The sequence below is a fragment of the Vulpes vulpes genome, chromosome 2 (genome assembly GCF_048418805.1).
Source record: "Vulpes vulpes isolate BD-2025 chromosome 2, VulVul3, whole genome shotgun sequence".
Lineage (NCBI taxonomy): Eukaryota > Metazoa > Chordata > Mammalia > Carnivora > Canidae > Vulpes > Vulpes vulpes.
Genome location: NC_132781.1, coordinates 100,526,124 through 100,544,077, shown reverse-complemented (window position 1 = coordinate 100,544,077; position 17,954 = coordinate 100,526,124). Strand labels below are relative to the sequence as shown.

Sequence of the window (17,954 nt, the reverse complement as noted above, 5' to 3'; positions counted from 1 at the left end):
AGCATCAGGATTTCAAGGTCATACCCCTTTCACAAAACTGCCTAATGCCCAGACTCTTATCATTCCATGTACCTCTGTTTTCTTGTACAAATATCAACTACTTAAGCTTCACGTTTACATGGAAAGCAAGCCTCACAGTGCACTCCCAGGAACATAGAGATTCTTTAAACACCCAGAAATGGGGGTGAAAGAAGCAATGGGAAGTAGGAGCAAATCAAAACTTTGGACTCCGCATGCTTTCCTTTTTCTTAAACTGTAATACTTTTGCCTCCATTTAAAAAAAATCTATTATATTCTTCTGAGTTAATATTTAACTTATGAAATAAGTCCTTAGCCAAAGTAAAGTTTGAAAAACATTAGACAGTCCGTATTCCCAGGATATTATCTTTCCATTAATTCCTGTCTATAGCAAAAGGAAATGTCATTCTTTTGCTCTAAAATTTGTCTACTGGATAATACTTGGATATTGCACGTTCTCTCAGACTATTATATTTTATCAAAATACAGCCTGGCTTGGAGTTTCTCATGGCCTACAGTGGCTTTCTGTGGAATATAACTCCCAATCCTCAAAGGGAACAAAATGTTCTGTGATCAAATAAACTTGGGAAATTTCACATCTCCCAAATGGTCAAATCTCCCTGTTAGCAATTCATATTAAAAATAAGGAAATTCCTGCAAAAAAAAAAAAAAAAGGGAAAGAAACCTGCTTGACTTTAACAATTAAACCAACTTTTGTTGTGTAGTGGAGTCGTCGTATTCAGTTCACATCTTAATAATTCAGACATACTTTTCCCTTAACACTGTTTTGGGAATCCCCCAGTTTAAGCAAATTCCTGCTTTTTTTCACCTGAATTTTATGACTTATTTAAATGCATCCTGATCTAGTACATGATTGGGTCCTGCTAGGGCTCCTCAAAGTCAGTTCCCAGTACAGGAGACTTAACCAGTGATTTGTTAAAATATGTATTTTTTTAATGATTTTATTTTAATTTTATTTATTCATGAGAGAGAGAGTGGGGACGCTGGGGGAGAAGCAGAGGGAGAGAGACAAGCAAGCCAGTGCTGAGCACAGAGCCCTACACTGGACTTGATCCCATAACCTTGAGATCATGACCTGAGCTAAAAACCAAGAGTCAGACGCTCAACCCATTGAGCCACCAGGTGCCCAATAAAATGTGTATTCTTATGCTTTATGTCTGGAAATTCTGATTCAGTGGTCTGGGGTGAGCCCCAGGAATGAATTTAATTAAGTGTGTAATTTACATACTACAAAATTCACCCATTGCAGGTCAATGATTCAGTGATTTCTAGTAAATTTTTATGGTTGGGCAAGCACAACCATCATTTTATAGTATTTCTTTCATCCCCCAAAATTTGTTTACTGTCAATCCATGTTCCTCCTTGCAGCATCAGTCACTAGTCTGATTTCTTTCTATATAAATTTGTCTTTTCTAAACATTTAATATAGGTTAAATCCTACAATATCTAATTATTGATTTACCAATCAATGATTATTTGGATGTCTAGTTTTGAGTTACTATGAACAATGCATCCATGGACATTCACATATAAGTCTTTGTGTGAATGTATGTTTTCATTTTTCTTGGATAGATTTTTTGGAGCAGTATTCTGGATTTTATAGTTCAGTTTAAGAAAATGCCAATTATTTCCAAAACAGCTGTACCATTTTATATTTCTACCAGCAAGGATGAGGATTCCAGTTTCTCCACACAGTTGTCAACATTTAGTGTTTTCTGTACTTTTCACTATAGCCATTCTAGTAGATATATAAAAGTATCTCATTGTGGTTTTAATTTGCATTTTCCTAATGATTAGTGTGCTTGTTAGCTATTTATGTTCTCTTTGAAGAGATGATTATTTAAGTCTTCTGCCATTTTTACTTTGGGTGGGTTGTCTTCTTATTGAATTGTTAGGGCTCTTTATATATTCTGGATACAAGTCCTTTACCAGATATGTGATTTTTTGAATACCCCACCTCCCATCTGTGGCTTGTCTTTTCATTTTCTTATTTATATGTTTTGAGAAGAATGTTATAAATGCTAGTTAGGTCCACTTGATTTATGGTACTATGTGATTCAACTATATCCTTAGTGGTTTACTGACTGCTGGATCTGTCAATTACTGATAGAGGGGTATAGAAGTCTCCAACTACAGTAGATGATTTATTTCTTGTTGTAGTTCTATCAGGTTCTTAACACTGTCGTTAGGTGCATGCACATTAAAGATTGTCATGTCTTCTTGGAAAATTGACTTCTTGACTATTATATAATACCCTCTTTATTCCAGATAATTTCATTGCTCTGAAATCTGCTTTGTCTGAAATCAATAAGCTGCTCCTGCTTTCTTTTGATTGATATAAGTATGGTATGTCCTTCTCCATCCTTTTACTTTTAATCTATTAGTGCCTTTATATTTACAGACAATATATGTGAGAGTCTTTTTTTAATCTACTCTGACAGTCTGTCTTTTAATTGCTGTATTTAGATCATTCACATTTAAAGTGATTATTGATATAGTGGATTTAATACCTACCATATTTGTAATTATTTGCTGTTCATTGACCTTTTTCTTTGGTTTCGTTTTCTGGTTTTAGGGGTTTTTGTTGTTGTTGTTGTTGTTGTTGTTGTTGTTGTTTGTCTTCCATTCTGTGGAATTTGTCTCCTCCACACTGTATAGCCTCTGGTGATATGCAGTTTTCTTGTTTCTACTTGTAACCCTCACTTACTAGGACTTACCCTGTGTCAGAAGAGCTTAGTCTTCAGCCTAAGATTGGTTGGAGATTGTACTCAAACACCTCAGGCCAGTAATGCTTCTACTTTCTGCTGATGAATGTGTGTGGGGCTGACAAGCACATTCAAATTTCCAGCCTCTTTCAAGTCTTCCCTGGCTTTTATTGTTTCATTGTGCTTTCTTGTGTCTCCTCTGCACATACAGCCTCCATCATTCAGAAATGTATAGGCAACCTGAACCATGCTGGTCTCTGCTGGGCATGTGCATAGATTCTGGTCAATTTGGGATACATGAAGAGTTTATTATCTGTCCTTTTTCCCATGACTCTACCCTCCTGGAACTCCCTATTAAATCCTTGACTAGACTAGTCCCAACTAGACTAGCAATTAAACTAGATTATTTGCAACTTCACGATAATGGAGCCATTGGCTCTCCCTGTTTACAGGCTACCAAGATAGCCGTACTAACCAACGATGCTCCCTATCAGGTGAGCTTCCTCTGGCAGTGGGCCACCTTCGTTGAACTATCTGGTTGAACAATGGAGCTGATGAAGGGCTCAGAGAGGTGGGAGCATTCTCTGGCAAGAATGCCAAATTTGTGCTGTTTCTACCCATTGTTCAATGTTTTCATGAATAAATGATTCACAGTTTGTTATATGTCTCTGGTTAACTTCCAGAGTGCCGAAATGGTTGCTTTTGGCAGTTTTATCCAGGTTTATAATTACTTTTTTGTGGAAATGTGTTGACTGCCTCACTCCATTATGCTGAAAATGAATGTCCCTTTGTCTTGCATGCTGATGTACATTTTCTTGATGATCATATTTTGAGAAACATTGTCTGAAACCATGGTTGCTATTTAATATGTAAATGTATATATATGTATAACATATGTATGCATATACATACATAAGTTATATAACAAAATATATTATGTAATATATTATTACATATATGTAATATATGTAGAACATACATGATATAATGCTTTACATATACATACATACATATATATATACGGATCATTCAGTTAACATTTTTTTTATAGATTTTATTTATTTATTTATTTATGAGGGACACAGAGAGAGACAGACAGACAGAGAGAGAGAGACAGAGACACAGGCAGAGGGAGAAGCAGGCTCCGTGCAGGAAGCCCGATGTGGGACTTGATTCCAGGACTCCGGGATCACGCCCTGAACCAAAGGCAGACGCTCAACTGCTAGGCCACCCAAGTGTCCTAAAAGGTTAACACATTTTAAATCTACTTCTATCTGAAGTGCCAGTAGGAATTTTTTTTTTTAATTTTTATTTGTTTATGATAGTCACAGAGAGAGAGAGAGAGAGGCAGAGGCACAGGCAGAGAGAGAAGCAGGCTCCATGCACTGGAGCCTGCATCCCCCGACGTGGGATTCGATCCCAGGTCTCCAGGATCGCGCCCTGGGCCAAAGGCAGGCGCTAAACCGCTGCGCCACCCAGGGATCCCAGGAATTTTTTTTTTTAATATGCAACCCTAGCTCCTGCCTCCATTCAAGGTTTTAATACTGTATGAATGCTTGGGCAATGGACTTACAGACATGAAACAATTAGAAAAAACACAGTGACAGTTTCAAATCAGGCATTGGATACCAGCCCAAGGCTGCCTAACTCCAGGAAAGGATCATTCACATGGTGCTCCCTGGAAGTGATGCCTATTGGAATTGTGTTCTAGGCACTTTTCACATAGGTCATGTGCCATTTTTGTCAAACAGAAAACAGAGATTATTCTTTTGATAGTTACTATGAAGTTGACTTTTCTTCCAGTCTCCTCTAATGTCATAAGGTGGGTGAGTCATTTTCCCATGTCCTCTCTCTTTGCTATAAAGTGAGCAGATACCTTCATGGCATTGTTAACAACCAGGCTCTGTAGTGATAAAATAATAGCATTCATGATCTTTGACATCTATTTTACACCTTACTCATGCTTGTGACACAGAGGAGCAAAAATGTGCTATGGATGATGTGGTTATCAGAAATATGTTTCGAACACTCTCTCTTTGTCCAACCTTAACAAAGCTTCTTTATCTGTGGGCTTCTGTCTCCCGAGCTCTCCTCCACAATCCCCTACGTAATCTAATATGGGCAGTACATCATGCATTTTCTTTGAAAGGAAAAAAAATACTCAGAAGTACTTATGCTTTACTATATCTTTTAATTCCTCTTTCAGAATTGAACGGCTGGCAAAGGATATTCTGAAAGACATAGGATACTGTGACATTGTGATCCTGTGTGTGCTGAAAGGAGGTTACAAGTTCTGTGCGGATCTTGTGGAACACCTGAAGAACATCAGTCGAAATTCAGATAGATTTGTCTCTATGAAGGTTGATTTCATTAGACTGAAAAGTTACAGGGTAAGTTGTTAATTCCGTTTTCATTATCTAATGTTTAGAATAATGGATTTTCTAGAATAAAAAAATTGATAATATGATGAAAATGAAGAATGTCATTTTTTAAATTTGCAAGATACTTCAGCCTGTAATTGAAATACTGCAGGAGCCCCTCTTTCTGTTATCACATATATGGAAAGATGCTTTGGGAATGATTCATATTTTCTTTTATGGTTTTAAAGTGAGTGGTTATTTCCTGGTGACTAACCTCACAATTGAGTGTGTTAACAATGAGTGTTAAGAAAGTCCGGTGAACACTGACCTGTTTCCGGTCTGGATGTCACCGTTGGCCCTTGAGACCCATAGGAAGGTGTCCAGCCCAGAGAGGACAGTATTAGTACTGAGATGGCTGTAGTCATGGCCTGAAAGTGTAAAAGGGAAGCCTGTAGGGACAATGAGTTACCATGTGCAGTGAGCCAAGATGAGAGAACCTCCAACAAAAGGCCCCTCCACCAATCTATACTGGGTTTTCTTAGACAGCACTGGATAGAACCAAGGGAGTTTATCCTCCAAAGACATCATCCACTGGGTCCTTCCTCTTCTCTGAAGTTACCTTCTGTGATGCTTTTTGATTCAACATATAGTAAATCATCAAAACTAGCCTACTGTTCGGTGAGGAACTGTTGGAGTCAAAGCCATAAAAGTATTCTCTGATTAAACTAGCTTGACACATTTTAATTCATTGTTTAAATGGCTTTTCTACTGCAGTGTGACAAAGCCACCACAAACTTAGTTGCTTAATCCAACACACATTTATTACCTCAGTTTCTCTAGGTTAGACATCCGGGCCTTGGTTCTCTGCTCAAGAGTCTTCCCAGGCTGAAATCAAGATGTTAACCAGGGGTATGATCTCCTCCGAAGTTTGCAGATGAGTGACATTTCCACGATCACTTGTTGGCAGAAGATCATTTGTTATTGGCAGAATTCAGTCTCTACTTCCCTGGTGGAAACGCTTTCAGCATCTACAGGCTGCCCTCAGGCTTTGCCTCATGGTCCCCTCCACCAGGCAGTTCCTGGCACAGCAGAACCTTTCCATTTAGTGGTGCTCTGACCCCTCTTCTAATAGCTGACCTGGAGTGCCCAGTTGGCACAGTCAGTTAAGCGGCCAACTCGTGATTTCAGCTCGGGTCAGGATCTCAGGGTGGTGAGACTGAGCCCTGTGATGGGCTCCACACTCAGTACTGAGTCTGCTGTTGATTCTGTCTCTCTCCCTAATCATGGGAGTGCATTCCCACATTTACTAGTCTCACCCACACTCAAGTGGAGGAGATTAAACAGGGTGTGTCCACCAGGGACCAGATGGGCATGTGCCTTAGGGTTCCACCTACCACTCTCTGTGATTCAGTTGCTTCAGCTCTTGAGCAATTGGCAAATTATTTATCATTTCTTCAGACATTCTGTATTCTCCCAATGACTTCTAAGCTATTTTTTATAGACATGTGAACCTTAAATTGTTAGTTTCATCTTTTCTTGGAAACCTTTTCTTTAGGTTCCTTTCATCCTAGATTAAGTCGCTGAGCTTCTGTAGAAGATTTTTTTTTTTCTCACTTGCTTGGCTCTGATCCTTATTGGATTTTCCCCTGGAAAACAGGTTTTTAAACTCTTTTAAAAATTAAAGTTAGATTTATTGAAGTATAATTTACATGGAAGAGAAATGATCTGTTTTAGTTTACAGTTCTATAAGTTTTGACAATTGCATAGTCATGTAAATCACCACAATCAGTATATAGAACATCCCTCACCTTAAAAAATGCCCTTGTGTCCCTTTGTACTTTGTAGTCACCTCTTTCCTCAGCTCCTGGATAGCACTGATACATTTTCCGTCTCTAGAGCTTTGCTCTTCCCATAATGTCATAGAATGTAATTATACACCAGGTAACCTTAGTACATCTGTAAATCTTAACATAATTCATTTGAGATTCATCCATGTTGTTATGTATACCAGAAGGTTATTTCTTCTTATCGTCAAATACAATCTCATTATATGGAACTATCACAGTTTTAAAATCATATATTCAGGAGCCCTTGGGTGGTGCAGCTGGTTAAGCATTTAGCTCTTAATTTCAGGTTGTGATCTCAGGGTCGTGAGATTGAGCCCTGTGATGGACTCTGCTCTCAACATGGAGTCTGTTTATGATTTTTTTTTTCTCTCTCTCTCTCCTTTTGCCCCTTCCCCTGCATTCATGGTCTCTCTCTCTCTCAAATAAATGAATAAATCTTTAATGAATAAATCTTTTATGAGCAAAGCTGATATAAATATTCACATAGGGGTTTTTGTGTGTACTTATATTGCATTTCTCTTGAGTAAACTTCTCTTGAAATTGCTAAGTCATATGGTGAGTGTGTACAAGAAATTACCAAACTGTTTTTTAGAGGAACTGAATAATTTTGCACCTCCACCAGCAGATGAGAGTTCCAGTTGCTCCCTATTTTCCACAGTACTTGGTATTGCTAGTTTTCCTTTTTTTTTTTTCTTTTCCTTTGTTTTACCCCTTCAAATAGGTGATAATAATCTCATTGCGGTTTTAATTTGCATTTCCCTAAGGAGTAATTATATTGAGCATACTTTCATTTGCTATTTGCTATTCATATTGGTTTTTTGTTGAAGTGTTTGTTCAATATCTTGCTCGTTTCAGTAATTTGGATCATATGTTTTCTTATTATTGAGTTTTGAGAGTTCCTTATATATTTTAGGCACAGATTCTTTATTAGGTATGTGTCTTGAGTACATTTTCCAGCTAGTGAGTTGTTCTTTTATTTTCAGGAACAGTAATTCTTTTTTTCAAAGAGCATAATTTAAGCATTTTGATAAACTCCCAATTTATCCATTTTTTCTTTTATGAATCATGTTCTTGTGTATCTAGGTAATCTTTGCCTTATTCAAGATCACAAAGACTATTTTTCTGTTATTTTTAAAAGAATTTTGATAGTTTTGGGGTGCCTGGGTGGCTCAGTCATTTAAGTGTTCCCTTTGGCTCAGGTCATGATCCCAGGGTCCTGGAATTGAGTCCCATATTGGGCTCCCTGCTTGGCAGGGAGACTGATTCTCCCTCTCCCTCTGCTACTCCCCCTGCTTGTACTCTTTCTCTCTCTGTCAAATAAATAAAGAAAATCTTTTAAAAAAAGAAGTTTTATAGTTTTAATTTAAATCTAGGTCTATGATCCATGTTGTGTTAATTTGTTAATATGGCACTTTTTTTCTTTTTGCAAGTGAATATCTGATTGTTCTGGGATCATTTGGTGAAAAGACTATCCTTCCCCATTGTATTTTCTGCTCTTTCACTGAAATTCACTTGAGTATAAGTATGGGTCTATTTCTGAGACTACCTAGTTCTGTTCATTTATATGCTTATTCTTTGGTCAATACCACACTGTTCTGATTACTATGACAGTATAATCAGTCTGGAAGTCAGGTAGCATAAGTCTTCCAACTTTGTTCTTTTTCATAAGTGTTTTAGCTATTCTAGTTCTGTGCCTTTCCATGTAAATTTTAAAACCATGTTGTTAATTTCTACAAAACAACCTGTTAGAATTTTTATTGGGATTGTTTTGAATCTATAGATCCATTTGGGGAGAATTAACATCTTAACACTCTTTAGTCTTCCAATTCATGAACAGAATATATTTCTCAATTGTTTAGGTCTTATTTAATATTTAATATGTTTGTCTAGTTTTCAAGAGTCAGATCTTAGATATCTTCGGTTAGATTTATGCCTAAATATTTAAAATGTTTTGGATCCTATTGTATTTGGTAAATTTTTCTTTGACATTCAATTTCCAATTGTTTACTGCTGGTATATAGATATACTACTAAAAACGAAAAGAAATACTACTGATTTTGTATATTGAATATTAAAACTTTTCAAAACTCTTACTAGTTCTAAAACTTTCTTGTAGAATTTCTTATAATTTCTTCTATGAACAGAGATGGTTTTACTTCTTCCTTTCTAATTTGTAGACTTTTTATTTCTTTTTATTGCCTTATTGCTCTGGCTAGGACTTCCTATACAATTCTGAATAGGAATGGTGAAAGAAAACATCCTTGCCTTGTTCTCAATCGGTAGGATATTGACTATTGCATCCCCCAATATTTGATGCTTTGTTTTCATTTTCATTCAACTCAAACTATTTTCTAATTTCCTTTGTGACTTCCTCTTTCTCTCATGAATTATTTCTTGTTTAATTTCCAAATATTTGGGGATTTTCCAGAGATAGTTCTGTAGGATTTCCAGCTTAATTCTGTTTGCAGTAACTATAATTTGTATGATTTTAATTCTTTTAAATTTGTTGAGGCTAGTTTTATGACCCAGAATATCATCAGTCTTGCTGAAATTAACAACAATGTAATCTAGGTCAGATTAAATAATACTGCTGTCTCTCATTGTCCATTTCTCTGCACATTTTCTCTTTATTTGATCAATATTTTAACCTAGAGGCATACATTCTAACACTTATATGCCCTGTTAACTCATATTTATATGATACTAGTTCAAAGGAAACATATCCATTTCTAAAACTTCATTAGCATTGTAAGCATTATTGCAGCATCTAGAAAGATATTTTCAAATCAACATATGTTTCCTGGGGAGAGGGATATGGGGGTTCCTGCCTAGGGTTCTGATGAAGGAGGAGGCAGTAGTAGACTTTAAATTTTCACTACCTTCACCTATTTTCATACACTGTCCTGTAGGACCTGAGGATAATTGTCATGTGTTTTCTTTTCTTGCTAAATGTGTTTCCTCATATCTATCAATAGAGCAACACGGATCATCTCCTGAGAAATTACCTCACATACAATATAAAAGCCTACTGCTGGGGTGCCTGGGTGGCTCATTTGAGTATCTGTCTATGGCTCAGATTGTGATCCTAGGGTCCTGGGATCAAGTCCTGCATCGGGCTCCCCACAGGGAGTCTGCTTCTTCCTCTACCTATGTCTCTGTCTCTCCCTCTACCTATGTCTCTGCCTCTCTCTGTGTGTCTCTCATGGAAAAAAAAAAAGCCTACCTGCTCAGTCAGAGCAAGTTTTTCCCCTAATAAAATATCCTCAGAAATGAATGGAAAAACCATATTCATAGACTGAGGTGTGATGTGAACAGCTTTCTACTTATAGCATGTAAGCAAGCTGTCTTCATCCAGAGATGAATTAATTGCTGTGTCAAGCTAGGCTTGAGCTGACCATCCCTTTATATACTTGAGTTCTTTCAGCATTCCTGAGGGCAGAGATATATTTTTAAAAAACCAAAACCTAATAAACACCATCAAATAAGGGGAACAGGACCAGCTAATTTTCCTCTGAGCATGTTTGGTGTTCCCACATACCTCCGAACCTGTTCTTGAGAACTTCTCAGCAGAAACAGTGACCATGAAATGTTCTTTCTATTCCTTTGGAAGTTTCTGGAGAGAGAGCAGGACTCTGTACAATTGTGGGTGCTGGTCAAAAGCATTGTGTAGTTTTTTACTTCCTCCTAGCCTCTTGCTCTGTGATTCTTTTTAGATTTCCTATTTGGGGCAGAGGCCATATTTCTCCCTGTCACAGCCATCATGTTCGTAAGTCACTTGGGGGGCTCTTTTCCTGAGAGGGATCTCATTGCTTGGTGCTCTTCACTCTTTACTAAGGGACCTTCCTGAAGGGGTGGATGGATTCAAGCATTCCAGGTTCCAGGCAATTTGACTCGTCTTTGTTGTTATATGAAACTTTTCATAAGACATGGAATGAGTTTGCATGAATGATAGCAATCTGGCCAAAGCTTATTTAGAAATTAGCATTAAGCTAATTCCTTGGAAAGCAGGGTCAACACACTCCTGTCCTTTAATGAAATGGAGAACACTGGCAGCCTCAGATCCTTAGCATTTCAAGTTTTCCCTTCTTCTCCTTGCCTTTTTCCCTTCTGTCTTTCCTTGTCTTTCCACCAATGTTCATTCAGCACTTGCTATATGAATTCATTATCTCATTTAATTCTGTCTACAACCCTGCCAGGTATCTCTCATTTCTTCTTTTAGTGATAAAGAAAAGGAGGCTCAGAGAGGTTCATTAACTCACCCAATGTCACACAGCCAATAAAGAGATGGCCGCAGAACCCAGGCCCATCTGTCTCTCAAGCCTGTGCCCTTTACAACATATCCACATTTCCCACAAATTTTTCTAAGTTTTCCCACAAAACTTTATTGTTTTATAAGATATGAACATGTTTGCCAACATTTATGAAGGAGTTAGTTATATTTTTCTCTGAAAATATATGTTAGATACATATTAAGTACATACATACAGTTATTATCATTATGAAAAAGTGCCTTAAAGAAGTGGTGGCCTTGGAGCACCTGGGTGGCTCAATCAGTTAAGCGTCTTAATTTCGACTTGGTCATGATCTCAGGGTCATGAAATCGAGCCCCGTGTCAAACTCCATACTGAGCACAGAGCCTGCTTAAGATTCTCTCTCTCTGCCCCTCCATCCCACTGCTCATGTGCTCTGTCTCTTGAAATAAATAAATAAATAAATAAATAAATAAATAAATAAATAGTGGCTTTACTTGAGAAAATCTAGAAGTTGCATCAGAGAGAGAACTTATTACATGTATGACATCCCATATGCACACAAGTAGCCATAGTTTGTGGCTTTTCTTATAAAATCAATGAAATTTCTGAAAGTATTCAGTGTTTATTTAACAAAGAATCAAATATCAATTATTTCTCATAATAAGAATTTATTCACCTATTAGGCCAGATTTTTCAGCAGATCTAATCTAAGGAAACACTACATCTCATCTATTTGAATTATACCACTACATGACAGGTTTTAAAAACATTGTCTTTTACTCAAAGTAATATGTTCAGGTAGGTTAATAGACCAAACACAGTTTAATTGCGGCAGTTTTATGGAACAGACAACTTGAAAATCCTCTTTATACCAACACCTAAAACTGCGAGGTGAAATATAATGATAGTTTATTAAACCCTTTTCAATGCTCCCTGGAGCTCACAAGAAGTTACCGCGTTTCCAAGAAATAGAAATGAAAATTCTGAGAATCAGACAAGAGATGAACTTGGGACTGGGCTTGTGAGGGGGTTGTGGAGGAGGAGTTGAAGCCTCAGCATCTGATTTTCACACCTATACAGAGACAGATGATAAAGCCTTGGACCAATATAAAATAGGAAGCTGAATGAGACCCTCCAGCAAAGCCAGTGCCCTCAAAGATGCATGCCCTCAGGGAAAAAATCCATCCTTAAATAATGGGAGACCCCAAGAAACTAGCTGGGCTGGAACAGGAAAGTAAAATATCCTGTGGGGATTTTTAAATTCAAGTCTGTACCACATGTGAGTTAAAGGTTTTAATTTACTTTACCTGCATTGTCTGGGAAACTCCAAGCAGAGAATTTAATATTAAAATTGGTCTCAGACCACAATATCCCCAAGGTGCCTGGTAAAAGCCAGAAAACCTTTCTGAAAGGAATGCCTCCACCTAGGCCGGTTCCTTCAGATAAGCTGTACTTAAGCTGAGTGCACAAATCCAAAGCACAATGGATGCAAAGAAACAATCCACCATGGGCAAGATCAGCTGGCAAAAATAAATAGCAGAAATAGGTACACAAACTATCTGAACAAGAATATAAAATAATTATAGGTATTATGACTAAAGACATAAATGAAGGAATTTAAAGAAAAAAGTAAGATAGCATGAGAAGACAAAAATAAATGAAAACTTTTAGAAGTGGGGGCGCCTGGGTGGCTCAATGGTTGAGCATCTGCCTTTGACTCAGGTCATGATCTCAGGATCCTGGGATCTAATCCCACATCGGGCTACCTGCGAGGAGCCTGCTTCTCCCTTTGCCTATGTCTCTGCCTCTCTCTGTGTCTCTCATGAATAAATAAATAAAATTTTTAAGAAAAAAAAAACTTTTAGAAGTGAAGCAATAGAAAGTCTAGTGGAGAAAAATATTGTAACTGAATGGATAAGATAGTAACTCAGATGATAGGATAATGTTGATATGGATGTGGATTCTGAACTGAAAGATAGATCTGAAAAAAATACCCAGAAGATAGCACAGATGGAAATGGAATATAAGAGGGAGAAGTTAAGGGGCATAAAAGAGTGCATGAAAAGCCCAAATTATGTCACCTAGGATTTCCAAAAGGAAAGACTATTCTGTAGAGAGAATTGAGTAGAGGGAATTTTTGATCAGATAATGCCTAATCCTGGGGCACCTGTGTGGCTCAGTTGGTTAAGTGTCTGCCTTCTGCTCAGGTCACCATCCTGGAGTCCTGTGGTCAAGCCCTGCATCAGGCTCCTTGCTCAGCAAGTAGTCTGCTTCTCCCTCTCTCTGCCTGCCATTCTGCCTACTTGTTCTCTCTCTCTCTCTCTCTCTCTCTCTCCCTCTTTCTCTCTCTCTTTGTGTCAAACAAATAAATACAATTTAAAAAACCTAATCATATTCTAGAGCTGATGAAGGAACATGACTATTCAGAGTAGGAAGCACAGTAAGATCATACCTAGCACATCATCGTGAAACTGAAAAACAAAACACCAAAATCAAAGAATAGATTGTGAAAGCAGATGAGGAACAAAGAGAAATTGTCTCTAAAGGAATCACTAGTATAGGATCAACAGACTTCTCAAAGGCCACAACAGAAATCACAAGACATGGAGTATTATCAGCAACATACTGAGAGAAGATAACTGTCCACCATGATTTTCATTCTCTATTAATCTTTAACTCAAGTGTGAGTGCCAGCTAGAGACATAAGCAATCACATGCTGAAAGTTTCCCAGTAACAGACGCTGGCTGAAAGCACTTCTTAAAGGGTATATTTTTGTAAGAAGGAAATTGAACCCCCCAAAAATAAATGCAATGAGAAGAAATTGACAAGCATGTGGGTAAATCAAAAAAGTTTTGATTGGTTAACATAATAACCAATACAAACAAAATAAAATACTGAATACTAAATGCCAGTCCACATTCAATTAAAGCATTCTAATGTTGAGCGTTGTTTAGGAGAAGCCTAGAGATGTTGATGACTTGCAAACTTTAAGTTAGCTATGCCTATTTAAAATCTAAGAAGAACCATTGAAATAGGAATATTATGTATATTATTCATGATTTCCCAGAAAGTGGAAAGGATAAAAAGGAATAAAGAAAACTCATAACTTCATTGATGTGATCATAGACAGAAAATGAGAAATAATTGGGTGACGTTATACGCATTTCTCACATGTAGAAACTGAGGCCTGAGATACTAAGTAACATGTCCAAGGTCAGACAGTTTGTAAGTGGAGGGTCTACTCTTCAAATTCAAGTTTAACTCCAAAGCCCAAGATTGTGACCACTGAGACATTACTGTCTCTCTAGAATGTGTTGATGTGTGAAGATGTAGTAGGCTAAAAATTTCACCAAAGGAATCAACTTTAGGGGCACCTAGGTGGCTTAGTCTGTTAAGCATCTGACTCTGTTTCAACTCAGGTCACAGTCTCAGGGTCATGGGATCAAGCCCTGCGACAGACTCTGCGCTTAGAGTAGAGTCTGCTTGTCCCTCTTCCTTAGCTCCTCTCCCTGTTCTTGCAATCTCTCTCTCTCTAAAATAAATAAAATCTATTTTAAAAAGGAATCAACTCTTTTTTCCTGAGGTTTATTTTAATACCTACCTAACAAGGTTAAGCCAGCTCTTGTAATTGCTGGAAAAAATGGCAATGTCTATGAATAGACAATTAACTGCATAGTTTTTAAAAACTTTTATACATGATATTAATAAACTATGAAGAAGTTCCTTCCAAGAAAATGAATAATGAATGTTGACTGTTGGTTTTCCTGTAAATTGTGGGAAACTATGCTTCTCTTTTCATCTTTCCCTCTTACACCATGGAAACTTTCCAAAAGATATGAACGTTCACTACACCTGCTTGCTCTCTGGATTCATTTAAAGATGATGCTCTTGGAAGCCAAATCCAGCAGAATTGCAAATGAGCCTTGAGCATTGAGCTTCTGGGGTAGTAAAGACTTGAATCAAGGAGAAACAGGCATCTTTCAGCTGCCTCTTGAGCTCCCCAAGTATGTGGGGAAAACTCTGTCAGGATCCGGGTGGGAAAACATTGGGAATATCTATGCTAAGGGGCTTGGAAGTAGAGAAACAAAGGAGGATTTGAGAAAAGTTGGAAGGGAATATTGGTGGGTGCCAGCCAATGACTCTTCAGCCAGCTTTTTTTGTATGTGGATATATCATTTGCCAAGCATTTTTTTTCTTTATTGCCTCCAAAATGTTGCCCTCACTTAAAGATTGTTAATTTACATACAACCCAATGTGAGGTTAAAAGGTAATTCTCTGACTTCTTTGTTTTCCATCCATTTGGATAGCTAACCTGTGAGTAGACTAAAGTCTTCATCAAACTTCAAGGTTTATAAACCAACAAGAATTTTTATATGAGGCAGTCTAGGGTTTCCCAAGATCATTCCCCCATGCTGTTTGAATGTACATTGCTTAGTATCAGTAATTCTATGTGTTGGCAGCTCCAACAGAAAGCTTTTTTGGAGATAAAATACATCCTGAGAGTTGCCATGCAGGGCATGAGGGCCCCTGGGGAAACTGGCCTTCTTTATTAAAGAGGCTCATTAGAGCTCAGGATTGGCCACAAACCTATTCCTATGAGGGAAGAGAAATACAAATACATCTTCTGTCTCTCATTCACAGAGTTCATTCCTCACTAGCATGGTGAGGAATGCTAAGGGGGGAATGGGGATGGGATAGATAGTGAGGAATGGGGATGGGATAGATAAACCAGATGCTAGTGAGGAATGGGGATGGGATAGATAAACCAGATTCAGCATCCTTAGTGTTAATGAGAAGTTTTCACTTTGCCCTACAACTGGCTTTCACTGAACTTTTCCTACATATAAGGAGGCTTTGAGTTGAATGTCCCTTTTCATCTTGAGACAGGAACCCTACCTTTAGCAGAGTCTTGGGTTTGGGTTAAGGAAAAGGATTCCAATTCAATTCTTTGATATGGGCAGGTAGAGAAGAGAGGTCTCCAGTTCTCTGGGGGTGCTGGACCGGTTCAAGCCAGGTATATATATGTGTGTGTAGAGTGTATATGAATATATATAATTTGTGTATATGTATACCTATTATCAATATATCTTTTTAGGTGAGGAAAGGAGGAAAACTAAAGGAATGGGAAAGTCAAAGAAAGTAAAGGAATAGAGAAGGAAAAGTGAGAGACGAAAGAAATTCCAATATTCATTAAGCCTAAGGCATCATAGACTGTAAAATACATGACAAGTTCATGTACCACTAAGAAAGCAAAAATAGTCCAAATTAAACCATGGCATGACATGGATTGTGTGATGCATCCTGATTTTGGATATATTAAAATATGAAAAAAAATATGCCACTTGGAATTGATGAGTTGGTAGTCCCCCCTTTTATTGGCAATACCATTGGCAAGGGTTTGAATAGCTAAAATGTAGCAGAAAACATTGTCTTTAACCTTTGGTTATTCTTATGTCTTAGGTCCTGTGACATCATTCCAATACCATTTTGCAAATGGCAATATACTTCTCTGAAGCTGCAGATTTTTTCCACCTTAGTATCTGAAATATTTTTAATATCCTCAAATCAGTTTTGCAGACTTCAAAGGGAGAGTTATTTACTAAAGAATAAACCATGGAGAGGTTTGAATCCATCCACCAAAATCCTTAAAATTAATCAAAAGCATTTACAAAAACCAGAGTATAATTTCTATGTGACCTCTGGATAGAGATGCTGGAACATCTGTCATGTTCATATGTTTATTAAAACAGAGTGTTGGCATTACCTGTTTTGTCTTTGACCTTTAGTTCTTAAGTTCTTAAGATGTATTTACTACTGGCTTTCAACATGCATGGATGAAGAAACTTGGCATGAAGCAAATATCTAGTCTGACCTTAAAAGAGATAATTTAGCATTGCTCTAGGCAAGTTTACTTTGAGATTTCCAATTCTGTCAAGTAAAAGATATTTTAAAAATGAAACCAAAGCCCATTGTGTAATAAGGGTAATGGTAAGTTTATAGCAATATTTTTAGTTATCATCCGTTATGGTCTTTATTTTGTAAATAAGTCTACATTTTACCGGTATACATTCTTTGTGTTCAAATTTCGTCTTCTGTAGAGATGCTTATTAGGATTTATCTTTCCTTACAAAAAGTTAACACTGACAGGGCAAATAAGAGAATAATGCAGAAGTAATTATTCAGTTGTAGAGGCAACCAAGTTTCCAGACGACTCTGGGGCAGAGTTGTGCTTAACTGCTACAGGCTGGGGCTGAATCCAGGATAAGAAACAAGACCCAATGCATGGTGGAGTGTGTGGAGTTCAAATTGAAGTCCAGCAACAAGTGTAATAGGTAGTTGAAAAATGAGATGTTAAGATCACAGCCTTTAGAGCTCCACCCACCAGCCTGATAGTGTCACCTGGCTTGTATTCTACTATTGCTTCTGCTATTAATGCAACCTAATATTCACCAAGTACTTATATATTATGGCCAACTATTGTGCTAAGTACTATATATGTATTAACTATTAAACCCTCACAAAGCCCCTATAAAATTGGTGCTACTAATATCCCTTTTGCACAGGTAAGGACATGGAGGCCACAGAGGCTAGTTCTTGGACCCGCAAGGCCTGTCCAACTCCCAGATCAGAACAATTAACCACAATACCATGGCTGCCTCTTTGGAGCTGTGTATGGGTGAGGAAAAGGACCCCAAAGCCTAGGAGGCAGATGGGCAGGAGAAAGGAGCACCCCAGTTCTTTAGGAGTAC

The 17,954-nt window shown here is 37.6% G+C and overlaps 1 protein-coding gene across 5 annotated transcripts in view; it reads left to right on the top strand.

The window, feature by feature from the left end:
• Window positions 1-17,954, top strand: part of PRTFDC1 (phosphoribosyl transferase domain containing 1) — a 92,751-nt gene that overhangs the window by 10,082 nt on the left and 64,715 nt on the right. For all 5 annotated transcript variants that reach the window (XR_011999949.1, XM_072749412.1, XM_026013685.2 and 2 more), the window contains one exon: window positions 4,951-5,134. Coding sequence is in view for 4 of the 5 variants with exons in the window: in XM_072749412.1 (XP_072605513.1) it covers window positions 4,951-5,134 (184 nt within the window). In the remaining variant the exon portion in view is untranslated. The remainder of the gene's footprint in view (window positions 1-4,950; window positions 5,135-17,954) is intronic.